The 13,065-nt window shown below is 42.0% G+C and overlaps 1 protein-coding gene across 5 annotated transcripts in view; it reads right to left on the reverse strand.

The window, feature by feature from the left end:
* Nucleotides 1-280: 280 nt before the first annotated feature.
* The window catches only part of cert1.L (ceramide transporter 1 homeolog), an 89,594-nt gene continuing 76,809 nt past the window's right edge, over nucleotides 281-13,065 (reverse strand). The window contains exons 9-18 of one of the 5 annotated variants that reach the window (XM_041579544.1): nucleotides 11,554-11,637; nucleotides 10,632-10,718; nucleotides 10,102-10,167; nucleotides 9,383-9,478; nucleotides 9,128-9,260; nucleotides 8,960-9,030; nucleotides 7,423-7,551; nucleotides 3,351-3,477; nucleotides 2,875-3,012; nucleotides 281-1,061 (exon numbers count right to left, since the gene is read on the reverse strand). In XM_041579544.1, coding sequence (XP_041435478.1) covers nucleotides 2,885-3,012; nucleotides 3,351-3,477; nucleotides 7,423-7,551; nucleotides 8,960-9,030; nucleotides 9,128-9,260; nucleotides 9,383-9,478; nucleotides 10,102-10,167; nucleotides 10,632-10,718; nucleotides 11,554-11,637 — 921 coding nt within the window. In that variant the 3' untranslated portion in view covers nucleotides 281-1,061; nucleotides 2,875-2,884. 5 annotated transcript variants of the gene reach the window in all.

Here is a 13,065-nt window from a genome sequence, read left to right on the forward strand (position 1 = left end):
CCTGACCAATTCAATCATATATTAAATATACTAGAGTGGGGGACGGCTTCCGTAACCCACTCCAGATTTAGGGAACACGTTTCATATTCCTCTGCTCCTGCCATTGGATGAAGCCTTGGGCTTTGCTAAATCAGAACCACCAAAGCCAAAGAGACACATTTGTCCACCCAAGTAGTTCCATCTCCTCAAGAGTCGATCTTGAAATTTCTGGGTGGTGTCAAAGAACACAAGTTTTCTCCACTTTATTAACACAACTAAAAATACAATAGAAATATATAGATTTCTGGAAAAAATAAAGCTTTATTAATTTTTTTTATTTTTTTTTTGTGTGTGTTCGGATCTCCTCCATCAGACGACAAGTCTTCATAGGAGAGACACCGGGAAAGGCAGAGCCAAAGATTTAGAACAGCCCTCAGATATTATGTCTTACTGGACCACGGAAAGAACTAGTGAGACGCTAGTCAAAAACATTTTTCCTTTTTTTTTTTTTTTACAGAAAGAAGAAAACCGAGGAACTTTCTGCTAAACAAGTTTATGTTTTTTTTAACAACATGAAATGGCTGACAAGTTTTGTGCAGAAAGAGCATGGCGTGTGTGCTTTGGGGTGAATCCTGCTCTTTAAATGCGCAAAACTGAAAAGATTATGGCTTTATTAATCATTCTTATTACACGCCTGCATGTCGGCAGGTTTTACTTACTGAAACAGGTTAAAGCCTCACCCCATGTGTATTTGTGAGGCCAGTTCTCCCGTGAGCCATAAAAGCAAGCAGAGGGAAACAGAGGTACTTGTAGCCGTACATTACGTTAGAATTACATACAGATTTGGCGACAAGGGGTTTAAAATAGAAAAACCAAATAATAAAAATAAAAAACCCCATAGCTAGTGTTTGATGTTTACTCTTGTTTTAAGTCTCCACCCATAAAACTAAATGTCAGAGTAGCAGATGGTTTTGAAACTCCCGCTGAAGGGCTTTCATGGTAGATAGTTGTAAAGGCTGCAGATTCCATGTCATCTGATATGCTCTTATCCAGTGTGGAATGTTGATATGGCCTTCATTTCACTGCAATCAACAGAACATCATTAGACGGTGGATAAAGGCCAATACCTGAACACACATAGAAGGCCTACGGGCCACCAGGATTTTCAAATGGCACAACTCAATGCGCATTGGATTGTTCCTACTGACAGTAATGGGGTATACAATGTTTTGGGTGATAATCAAGGGGCTCTTAGTGTATCAAGGCAATGCAAAGTGATCCACTGGGTTATCCTGTGGCAATGCTCATTCTACAAGAGTTGGTTTTAAAGGAGAACAAACCTGCAGAGATTTTAACTGATCATCAAAAATAAGCATGCACAGTAAAGCTGATCTGCACCTAGCTGCACATGCTCCTGCCTGGGAGATAGTCTAGGAACCAAAAACCAGGTATTTTAAAGCAACAGTTCAGTGTAAAAATAAAAACTGGGTAAATAGATAGGCTGTGCAAAATATAAAATGTTTCTAATATAGTTATTTAGCCAAAAATGTAATCTATAAAGGTTGGAGTGACTGGATGTCTAACATAATAGCCAGAACACTATTTCCTGCTATTCAGCTCTCTAACTCTGAGTTAGTCAGCGACTGTAAGGGGAGGGGGCCACATGGGACATAACTGTTCAGAGAGTCTGCAAATGATCCTTAGCATGCAGCTTTGAATCAATAGCAAACCGTTATGACCCATGTGCCCCCCCTCAAGTCACTGATTGGTTACAGCCTGGTAACCAATCAGTGGAAAGCAAGAGAGCTGCAAAGCAGGAAGTAGTGTTCTGCCTATTATGTTACACATCCAGTCACTCCAGCCTTTATACATTACATTAAATATATAACTATATTAGCAACATCTTTTATTTTGCACAGCCTATCTATTTACCCAGTTTTTATTTTTATACTGAATAATTCCTTTAAGGGCAGGCAATAAAGCAGTTTAAATGGGAGCAGGGGTCGCATCTTAAAACTCCTGGTGGGGTTCCACTAATTTTCATGCAGTATACCCCGCAATAGTAAACAGCAACCAGAACGTTATGTTGTTACAGCGCGAGATCACGTTCATACAAGCAACTTCCGGACCGTCTAATTTTTCTGAAACTACATGAAGACAAACCGTCAGAGAACCAGACCTGCATTCTTTTGGCTGAGGCTGATGGACGACTTTAAAATACAATATTTTTATTTAGAAATAAAAACTACCACCTTTATCTCCTACAAGTTACATCTATTTTTGTTGGAAATTTGCACGTGCAATATAAGGAAGGTTCTTTATTAAAGGTCGAATTGATTTTTACCCGAAAAATGCGGGTTTCGAGGGTATTTTTCAGTCAAAACTTTTTTCAAGAAAATTTCATTTCGAGATTCATAATAGCCCAAACCTGGAATTGGCTTGAATCCGAAACTACTCCAGCTAAAACCTCTCAAGGTAATGTAGAAGTTAATGGCAGAGGTCCCTCCAACCATTTGAAGATGGTAATAGCCTTTATGATGTTCAGGTGTTTTTGGTGGGGTTTGCTCAAAAACTCGATTAATTTGAGTAAATCGTTTTGGTTTTTTTTTGCCCAAAACTTCAACTTTTTCTTAAAATCAGAAAACATTCTATGTGAGTTTATTCAAGGTATAAAATAAAACAAACCTCTAAAACTCGACCTTTGATAAATAACCTCTAAAATGTATCGAGCTGTAACCAGTATGAAAACACTCAAGCACACGTGTATCTGGCCGTCTTGAAAAGTAATTCTGGTCAGTGTTGCTTTGGTGCTTACCAAATGCTTGTTTAAAAGTATACAGTAACTTAAAAATCAATTGAAAATGCCCAAGTTCTGCTTATCAAACTAAATCTTACCAGTCAGCAGCTAGAAAAGTATAGGCTTGTCAGCGGTTTTCTCTTGCACATAGGACGTAAATCGTTTTAGAAATTTAGGATATTCCCGCTTCGCTACCGCCCTAAGTACAGAGGCAGGAGCCCATCCTCCCGGATTAACTGAAAGCAGAAGGGTAAAACTTTTTAAACATAAACATATATTTAATTTAAAAGAAAGGTGCGACTGGATATCAAAGGCTAAATATTTAGTGTTCATGGATTTGATTGGCCCTGCTAAGAACAGGATAAATGTTTTCCATAAGACTGTGAGTAACTCATGGAGCTCTTGCACATTATGTTCTACAGAGATTTTTTTCTTCTGCCATGACTATAGGGTGGCGTAGAGTATTATTCCACGCCCAATATGCGGTACTGCAAGCAACAACACAGTATCCGCTCCAGAGAATGCAAAGGGTATAGAGAATTACTAGGTATGCTGAAATGAACGGAGATCTTACCATTAGCAACATATGTTATCTTGCACTGAATGTTGTCTCTGCTTATTTCTTTATTTCCTTCTGGAGGGCTAACCAGAGTCTGACAGATCATTGCGATATTTATTTTGGCACGAACACAACGGTTTAGCTGAAACATATACACAAAATGCAGAGATTAGAATACAAAGGGGGTGTGGTAAATGCACTGGCAAATGACAAATGCAAGCCAATCCGCTCAGTTTAGAGGTTAGTAACAAAATATAGTTACACTTTTTGGAATGAAAAAGTAACGTGTCTGTGATTCAACTCTTCAGTTTGCAGCATGCAAACACTACACAACCCTGCTGACAGGTTGCCAATATAATGCAGCAACGCACTGTAACCAGCACTGTGGGTTCTGACTATTTAAAACAATAGTCATAAGAAAAAGTTTCAGAATCCCTCGTAATTCTTTGGAGTTTTGTTTATCATTGGCTGAGCTTTAAATATATAACATGCCTTATGGAAACAGTAGTATTTTAGCAGTGACATTAAGTTTATTGGATTAACAGAAAATATGCAATATGCATCATAACAAAATTAGACAGGTGCATAAATTTGGGCACCCCAACAGCATGGACAGCCTGCTTCAAATCATCCCATAGATTTTCCACGATATTTGAAGATTTTGTAGATTTTGAAGTGTGTTTAGGGTCATTGTCTTGTTGGAATATCCAACCCCTGCGTAACTTCAACTTTGTGACTGGTGCTTGAACATTATCCTGAAGAATTTGTTGATATTGGGTTGAATTCATCCGACCCTCGACTTTAACAAGGGCCCCAGTAGTCCCTGAACTAGTCACACAGCCCCACGGCATGATGGAACCTCCACCAAATTTTACAGTAGGTAGCAGGTGTTTTTGTCACTTCCATTGGAGAAATGAACTTCCAAAAGGTCCAGTCAGGAGCCATGTTGGCGGAGGCGGAAACGCAGAACAGGTGACAACTTACCGGTTGACAGTTGTGAGCACCTCGTATTGACATAGCACCGAACTGAGCAGTTGCCATTGGGCAGGTGAGGAGCTGATTTCCAGCTGAGAGCTTGTCAGTGAGTGAGGCAATGGTGTAAGCGGCTTTGGTGTCCGCCCTGGCGGGCTTGCACCTCACTCTCCTTTTGCAGCTCCTCCTGCTCTACCGCCGCTGGCCCGAACCCCTCGCTCAGGCCCGGACTGGCAATCTGTGGGTTCTGGCAAATGCCAGAGGGGCTGCTATAAGGTCCCATAGAAAGTCAGTATTTAGTGGGCTGGTGGGGGCTGTTTGGGCCTCTGTGTGGGCTGATTGGGCCTCTGTGTACCTGAAATGCCAGGGCCTATTTTAATTCTCAGTCCGGACCTGCCCTCGCTTGTTCCCCTCCTCCCCAGCCTGTGGAGCCCGACGCCTCCCTGCGGAACTACCTGAAGTCAGAGCCGACGGCTGCAGCATCGGAGTGTTGCCAGTTCCTGAACTCCATATTCGTCATCCTGTTCTGCGAACTCCGGGACACGGCGCTGCTCCGCCAGTGGCTCACCAAGAAGATCCGCGTGGAACTGGAGGAGTTGCTGCAGAGTCGCACGGCGGGCCACCTGCTGGAGGGCCTGAGCCTGAAGGAGATTTCACTGGGGGAGGTGCTGCCCGTGTTCCGCTCTGTGCAACTCCTTAATGCCCCCGGGAGCCCATGCCTGACAAGCTACAGTTTGAGCTGGAGAGTAGAGCGGCGGCTGCCACCTGGCCACAGATGTGAAGCTGGTGTTTGGCAAGTCCGCCTCCCTGTCTGGCACCTTGCCCAAATGCAAGGCCAGGTACTGGGGTTAGGGATTCCTGGGTATAGTCTCCTGCCCAACTACAACACCAGGTACTGGGTGGTAGGGATTCCTGGGTACACCCTCCTGCCCAACTAAAAGGTCAAGTACTGGGGAGAAGAGACGAGCAGAAGGGAGAGCAGGGAGGAAAAGAGCAGCACGAAGGGAGGGAGGTATAGGAGAAGAGCAGCACAGAGGGAAGGAGAGGAGCAGAATGAAGGGAGAGCAGAAGGGAGGGAGAGGAGAAGAGGAGCACGAAGGGAGGGCAGGGAGAGGAGAAGAGCAGCACAAAGGGAGGGCAGGGAGAGGAGAAGAGCAGCATGAAGGGACAGCATGGAAAGGAGAAGAGCAGCACGAAGGGACGGCACAGAGAGGAGAAGAGCAGCACGAAGGGAGGGCAGGGAGAGGAGAAGAACAGCATGAAGGGACAGCACGGAGAGGAGAAGAGCAGCATGAAGGGACAGCACGAAGAGGAGAAGAGCAGCATGAAGGGACGGCACAGAGAGGAGAAGAGCAGCACGAAGGGAAGGCAGGGAGATGAGAAGAGCAGCCCAGAGGGAGGGAGAGAGAGGAGAAGAGCAGCACGGAGGGAGGGAGAGGAGCAGAGCAGAATGGAGGGATGGAGAGCGGGGCCGTTGGGCTGAGCACGGCGGGCTACTCTGCAAATTCGCCCCCTAACAGGGTAGATCGCCTGATGAGGGCCAGGTGTCGAGAGTAGATCACAGGGTAATAAAGTCTGGGCATCCCTGGCATACAAAAAGCGACTGTTTGTGGTGTGAGCGTGTGAGGCTTCTTTCTCATCACCCTGCCATACAGATGTTCTTTGTGCAAATTGCGCTAAATTGTAGAAGGATGTACAGATACACCATCTGCAGCAAGATGTTCTTGCAGGTGTTTGGAGGTGATCTTTGAGTTGTCTGTAACCATTCTAACAATCCTCCGCATATGCCGCTCCTGTATTTTTCGTGGCCTGCCAGACCTGGGTTTTACAGCAACTGTGCCTGTGGCCTTCCATTTCCTGATTACAATCCTTACAGTTGAAACTGACAGTTTAAACCTCTGAGCTTTTTGTAGCCTTTCCCTAAGGCTTGTGACACACGGGCAGATTCGGGGAGATTTAGTTGAATTTCCTCAGAAAACGAAGCACGGCGTGTGCTTTAGCGCAGGCGACTTTTCATTATAGCGGATGGTAAGACACGCAAAGGCATTTCGGGGAGATTGTCGCCCTGGCGAAGAGGCGATTAGTCGCCAGGCGACTAAATCTCCCCAAATCTGCCAGTGTGTCTCACCCCTAAACCATGATACTGAACAATCTTTGTTTTCAGATCTTTTGAGAGTGGCTTTGAGGATCCCATGCTGTCACTCTTCAGAGGAGAGTCAAACAGAAGCACAACTTGCAATTTGCCACCTTAAATACCTTTTCTCATGATTGGACACACCTGCCTATGAAGTTCAAGACTTAACAAGCTAATCCAACCAATTTGGTGTTGCCAGTAATCAGTATTGAGCAGTTACATGCATTCAAATTAGCAAAATTACAAGGGTACCCAATTTTTTGCACAGCTAGTTTTTCACATTTGATTTAATTTCATAAAACTGAATACTGCTTCACTAAAATCTTTGTTCAGAAAACACCCTTAATACTCAGATGTTCCTGGGAAATGAAACCAATGTAATTCTCCTACCGCACACCTGTAGTTCACCAATCCTGCAAGCTGGTGGTGCGTTCCTTCCGTTGACCCGGCCGGGTCCCTTAGCAACCAATGTGTAAATGAAACGGATCCGCACACACAACGATTAATGCAGTCGGGGATTGTCCCCTTTTATTCAGCCACCAAACATCAACGTTTCGGGGGGGAAACACCCACCCTTCATCAGGATACAATTATTTGTGCAGTCACCCTTGGTGGCTGAATAAAAGGGGACAATTCCCGACTGCATTAATCGTTGTGTGTGCGGATCCGTTTCATTTACACCTGGGAAATGAAAGACATACCACTGTTATCTTTTTTGTTGAAAGTGGAGTAAATTATTATGCAGGCTGATATGGGGTTCCCAAACTTTTTTTTATATGACTGTATGTGGAGAACCAATCCAAGCTGACTAAAGGTAACACAAGGTTGCCCATGAAGGACTTTGCTAACGGCTTACAGTAGCTTTCCACAGAATCATAGCTGCATTATACAACTGTTTTACCATTGAATTACATTCCGAAACCCTTCTGTGTTTGGGTAACCCAAGGGCTGGACCTGGGAGCTACACAATCCATTACTTACAGGAGCTTTGTCGTGGTCAACAGAGAAGTTGCAGACAATCCAAGTATCCATTTCATTCTCGCTGGCAGCTGGTACCACTCGAATAGCAGATAAATACAAAACATCCCGCTGGGAAGCTGGCCAAACTCTCTGCAAAAGAAAAAAGATTAGCTCTATTAAAGGGGTAGTTCACCTTTTAATTACTTTTTAGTATGATGTAGTCATTGATATTAAGGCAATTTCCTTTAGGATTTTTATTAAGCATTTTGCTTAGCAGCTCTCCAGTTTGAGATTTCAACTGCTATGTAGTTTCTATGGAGCAATGTACCCTAACAACCAGGCAGTAGTTGAATGAGAGACTGGAAGATGAATTGGAGAGGGCTTGAACAAAAAGATAAATAAATACAATTCTACCCTCACAGAGCAATAGGTTTTTGGTTGCTGGGGTCAACCCAATTTAGGGGCTGACAAGAGGCAGAAGGCAAATAATTTAAAAACAATAAAGACCAACTGAAAGGTTGATAAAGAAATGTATATTCTATAAGAAACTAAATGTTTACTCTATGATCTACCGATTTCATGTGCTATTCCTGACCCGACATGTCATATTTTGTCGTTTTTTTGTCGTCTGTTTGAGCTCCTAGAAAAAATCTGTTTTTTGTTTTAAATGAGAAACCCCACTCTACATTCCCAATTCTACCACTGTCCTTGTTGTCCTTCGATGTCAAGTTTCTGGGATACTGTGCATTTCATCTCCATGGGGCATGGTTGCTATACAGAATCTTGAATTGCTTTAGGGTTTAAGGTACACAATTGGTAAGCTATTTTGAATGCAACTGGTTAAAATACCTAAATGGTGACAAATTTGTAGCGATGTCACTCGTGGCTCTTCCACACCCTGCAGCAGTGCTATTCATACCCTTTGGGTTAAGTCCCTTTTAAGGGCATTTACTTCACCTTTAAATTAGCATTACATAGAGAGTGATATTCTGATACAATTGCAATTGGTTCATTTTTTATTATTTGTGGTTTTTGAGTTATTTCGTTTTTTTATTCAGCAGCTCTCCAGTTTGCAATTTCAGCAATATGGCTGCTAGGGTTCACATTACCCTAACAACCATGCATTGATTTGAATATGAGATTGGAATATGAATAGGAGAGGCCTGAAAAGAAAGAGGAGTAATAAAAAGTAGTGAAGTAGAGAAGTGAACCCTAATTAACATATGCAAAAACATTTTTACTTCCTTGTTTTGTGACAAAAAGTCATGAGATTTCCCTCCCCGCCCCTAATTTGTATATGCAAAGTAGGATTCAGTTAGACCGGGAAGAAGGATTCGCCCGAATACGAATCCTGCTTTAGAAGGCTGAATCCCAAGCCGAATCCCAGATTTGGTGCATCCCTAGTATTTTTACATATGGTCATGGTATTGTCACAGTGATTTATTCTGTATTCATACATAAAAGGAGTTATATTATTTATATATCTCCTGGTGTGACCATTCCTTTTAGAACTACAAAACATATGCCAACGCCGTACTGGAGAATGCTACAAACTTACCTTGTGTGTTTGGTATACGATGATTGCATTTGGAGACAACTTTTCAACCACGTGGAAATTTTCAATGGTTGCTGCGCAACAAAATGAAACAAAACAGGAAATGAGGTTTAATAGTCAGAAGGTAGAAAAACAGGACTGGTGAAAAAGACAAAATGTGAGCGGCCTTACTTTCCCAGTCATTGCGCACATCAACATTCCAGAAGTACTGGCAGACCTCATGGCCGGTCACCCCTTTCACAGAATGTGTGGCCTTTAGGGGATCCAAGACAATTCCGTTTTCTTCCACTTCTCTCCTATAAACCTGTTAAAAAACACCAAGTGAGAACAGGTACTGAACTTTAAGGGGAAGATAAACCCAATTCCTCTGTTTACTCATCAAAATTAAGCAAGGGTTCATAACTCCAGAAGCCTCTTGGATCTTACCTTCATTTCCCCCTCTTCAACAACCAGTTGCCAGTTGGCATCACCTCCGACATCTTGCAGAGAATAGGTCATGTGATTCTGTACCATGTCTTCAACCTTTAAAATACAAGAAGAGGATGACGGATACCAAAGTTCGTGGCTTAGATCGTTATGAACACACAAGTCGGCATTATTAGATGCAAAACATGCTGCAGGCCAAAGATAAATGAGGCAGTTTAAAGGAGAACTAAAACTCAGCAAAGAAATGGTCTAAACACGCAGCACCTATTGGATGTGTAGAGAAACCCACAACATAGCAACCCTTTAACAGTGAATATCTGTGCCAATGAACATGCCCTCCCCATAAAAAATATAGTATAGTATAGCCATTTTCTTTTTTAGCCTTTAGTTCTCCTTTAACCTCTAAAAAGTGCTTAATGCAGAAACCTGTGTTAGTGAAGTGTTAAGGGTAAACTCATCTCTACCATTTCATACGAGCGGACAAAGAAAATGGGCATATTTCAGAAGTGTGAAGTCTGCTACCCCAGTTTCTATATAACCTATAACAACTAGTTTTGGGAGCACTGCACTACCATATGCACAAATCAATTGCCTCTCCAGGCAGTTACTTTATATTAGGGTTGTTAATAGTTTGGTATATCCATTTGATCGTGTCATTTAGTTGCAACCAAGGATATAGGGTTAAAACAGAGCCATTACTCCTCACAGTTATACTGTACCTGGATCCTGAATCTGTGTTCATCAGAGGAACTGACTAGGTCAGTGGGAGGAGGACAACTAGGGGGCTACCACAAAGACAAAGAAAAACAGGCTGGTGAGAAGAGTCTAAGCAACAGAGGGTAATTGAGAAATGAAGGAAAAAGTGATGCCCTTATGTTGCCCTCACAGGCTTATCCCATAGCACTTATTCTTGATACTATAATTTATGCAAGAGATTTAACTAGCTAAAATAGCTTGGTCTCGGGTGGAAAATCAGCTTACATGCTTATATTATCTTCTGAAAATGGTTAGTCAGTTGCTATTGCCAACTATTCTGTTATAGTCCTCCAGGCTTGCCTTTGCTACTAGGCCGTCAATATCTTATGCATCTTATCTTCTGCAATAGTGCTAAAACATGTCCTCTTTAAACTGGCACTCCAGCTGAACTACAAAACACCCAACAGCTAACGTTTGTAGTTCAACAACAGCTAAGGAACCACAAGCTAGCGCTCAAGAGCTCTAAAGAAACAGCAAATAGAACATTACTTACTGCTTGGACAAGTCTGTGACTGCCAGCGGCTGTGTGTGCTTCACTTGAAGGAGGAGAGGGTGGCCAGTGCGATCTGCCCTTTTCACTCTGACACTTGGAAAGGAAAACACTTGTCAGGTTATAATTCATCAAACATCATGGACCGAACACAAATTCTGCTATAGAGCTGTATATACATATATATAGGAGCTTAGTTGTGCGTCTTCTTTTGTAACTGATAAATTTGTGAAGTAGGGCGTACAATTCAGCCTTTGGATCTGTTTCTCAAACTGAGTCTGTCATGAGGAATGGATGGAGCATCCAGGGAATGAGTAAAAGTGGATGGGATTCTTATTTGCTGTTCTGAATACTCTTTGCATAATACAGAGGATCACTTTTTGGTTGTGTGCAGGGGGAGGTCTTGAACCCAAAAAATTTGGACACCTCTGCTTTGGCTTTCCCTAGTCATTTTTATGTCTTGTACTAGCAAAAACAGTTGCTGCTTAGAAGCAGTGTAAACGGTTATACGGTGATTATAGATTATTAGATGCATTAAGTACAAAACAATCAATATCCTCATAAACAAGTCTTCATTTTTTATCTCATGCTATGTTACATATCTGACTGCTGCTAAGGTCACTTCCCCTAGAAACACACTAGTGCTTCTGGAAGCTGTTTGGGAGATTCAGCAGTTCATTGTTCATTATTGTGAGTGCAAACAATTAGGAGCAATTGTAAATTATTTATGTATTTCTATTAAAGGCACAGTATAATTTGTGTTATGGCCACAGCCCACAAAGTCCAGACGTAGGACATAGCCGAACAAAACCGACAAAGGGTAGATTTTTTTGTAGACTATGCAGCACAGCCAGTCTCGATACGTAGCAGCCCATCGAGTCATGTATACTGTATACAATGAACACATAGTGGATTAAATAATTACCAGTTCAATTTTATCTTGTCTGTCCAAAGCAGCTTCAACAGCATCAAAGAATTCTTCTTCATTTATCAGGCTGTTGGGCCCTTCCTGTCAAAGAATGAAAAGGAAAATAAGTTGCAGTGTTTTGGGGCTATGTCTGCTATATTTATAAGTAGCAATACAATGTATACACAGCCACTGTACAATTACAGTAGAAATAGGCATAACTACATTATTTAAGGCTGTGGAATCAGAAGCAATTTTGGGTATCTGGAGTCGCCAAAAATGGACCGACACGGACTCAGAATCCAAATAACTTTAAATAGAAGAACTGGAAATAATTAAATCAGATTTAAGAGCTTCTATGAAGGAGGATATGGCAGAAGCAATTCTGTTTCTAAGAGCAATACTTTAGTTAATTTTGGATTGTATTTAGCAGCTATTCTACAGCTATATGCCAGCTTCAATTAATATACAGTATAAGTTGTTTCAGGTTTTCCAATTGTTTTTGGTTTATTTAGTTTAACTTTGATTTTGTTTTGGAATTACCAAAGGATGTGGTTTAGGGCAGAGACACAGGCTCAGATTCGGGGAATTAGTCACCCAGCTGCAAATCTCCTCTTCTTTGGGGCGACTAATCTTCCCGAACTGCCTCCCGCTGGCTAGAATGTAAATCGATGGCGGGATGGCAATCAGTGCGCTTTGTTTTCCAAAGTCGCTCGAAATTGCCTCATGAGGAAAGAGAGAGAGAGCTCAGAGTGCCATCCCACTGGTGATTTCTATTCTAGCCGGCGGGAGGCAGTTCCGAGAGATTGGTTGCCCCAAAGAAGAGAAGATTTATTGCTGGGCGACAATCTCCCGAATCTGAGCGTGTCTCTGCCCTTATATTTTTGAGCTTTGGCAGTGATAAAATGTCTTGTATGTTGTGTACTTTACTTCTTTCAATCAACATGGAAAATACATTAGAAACAGTAACACCAACAAATGAAAGCATTCTAAACTAGTTCAAATACTGAATAACATACTGTTAGCATGCACTGGTAAAAGCTGTGTGTTGGCTTTTGTAAGTCTACTATAGTTTATATAAACAAGCTGCTGTGTAGGCATGGGGCAGCTATTCAAGCCGACACATGATACATAGCACATAACAGATAAGCCTTGTCCAATACAATGGTGTTTTATCTGTTATCTGCTATGTAACCTGTGCCTTATTTCCTTTTTTCCCAGCAGTTTGAATGGTGTTTTATCTGTTATGTGCTACGTTCTCATTGTTTACAGCTTGAATGGCTGCCCCATGGGGGGGGGGGGGTAACAATTTAGCATTTTAGCCCTATAATTTTATCTTCCCTTCTCCTTTATACAAGCTGTGGGTCAGTCTGATATGTTAGCGCTCCAGCATGTTTTTTTTTTCTTTTACCTATGTATCAGGACCCAAAAATGTGTCTCCATGCAGTTAAGGTTGGGTCTCCATGGCCCTCCTACATAATGACATGTTACCTACATTTAAATATAGTGATTGATACAAGTTTCTAAAAA

This window comes from Xenopus laevis, chromosome 1L (assembly GCF_017654675.1).
Source record: "Xenopus laevis strain J_2021 chromosome 1L, Xenopus_laevis_v10.1, whole genome shotgun sequence".
Taxonomy (NCBI): Eukaryota; Metazoa; Chordata; class Amphibia; order Anura; family Pipidae; genus Xenopus; species Xenopus laevis.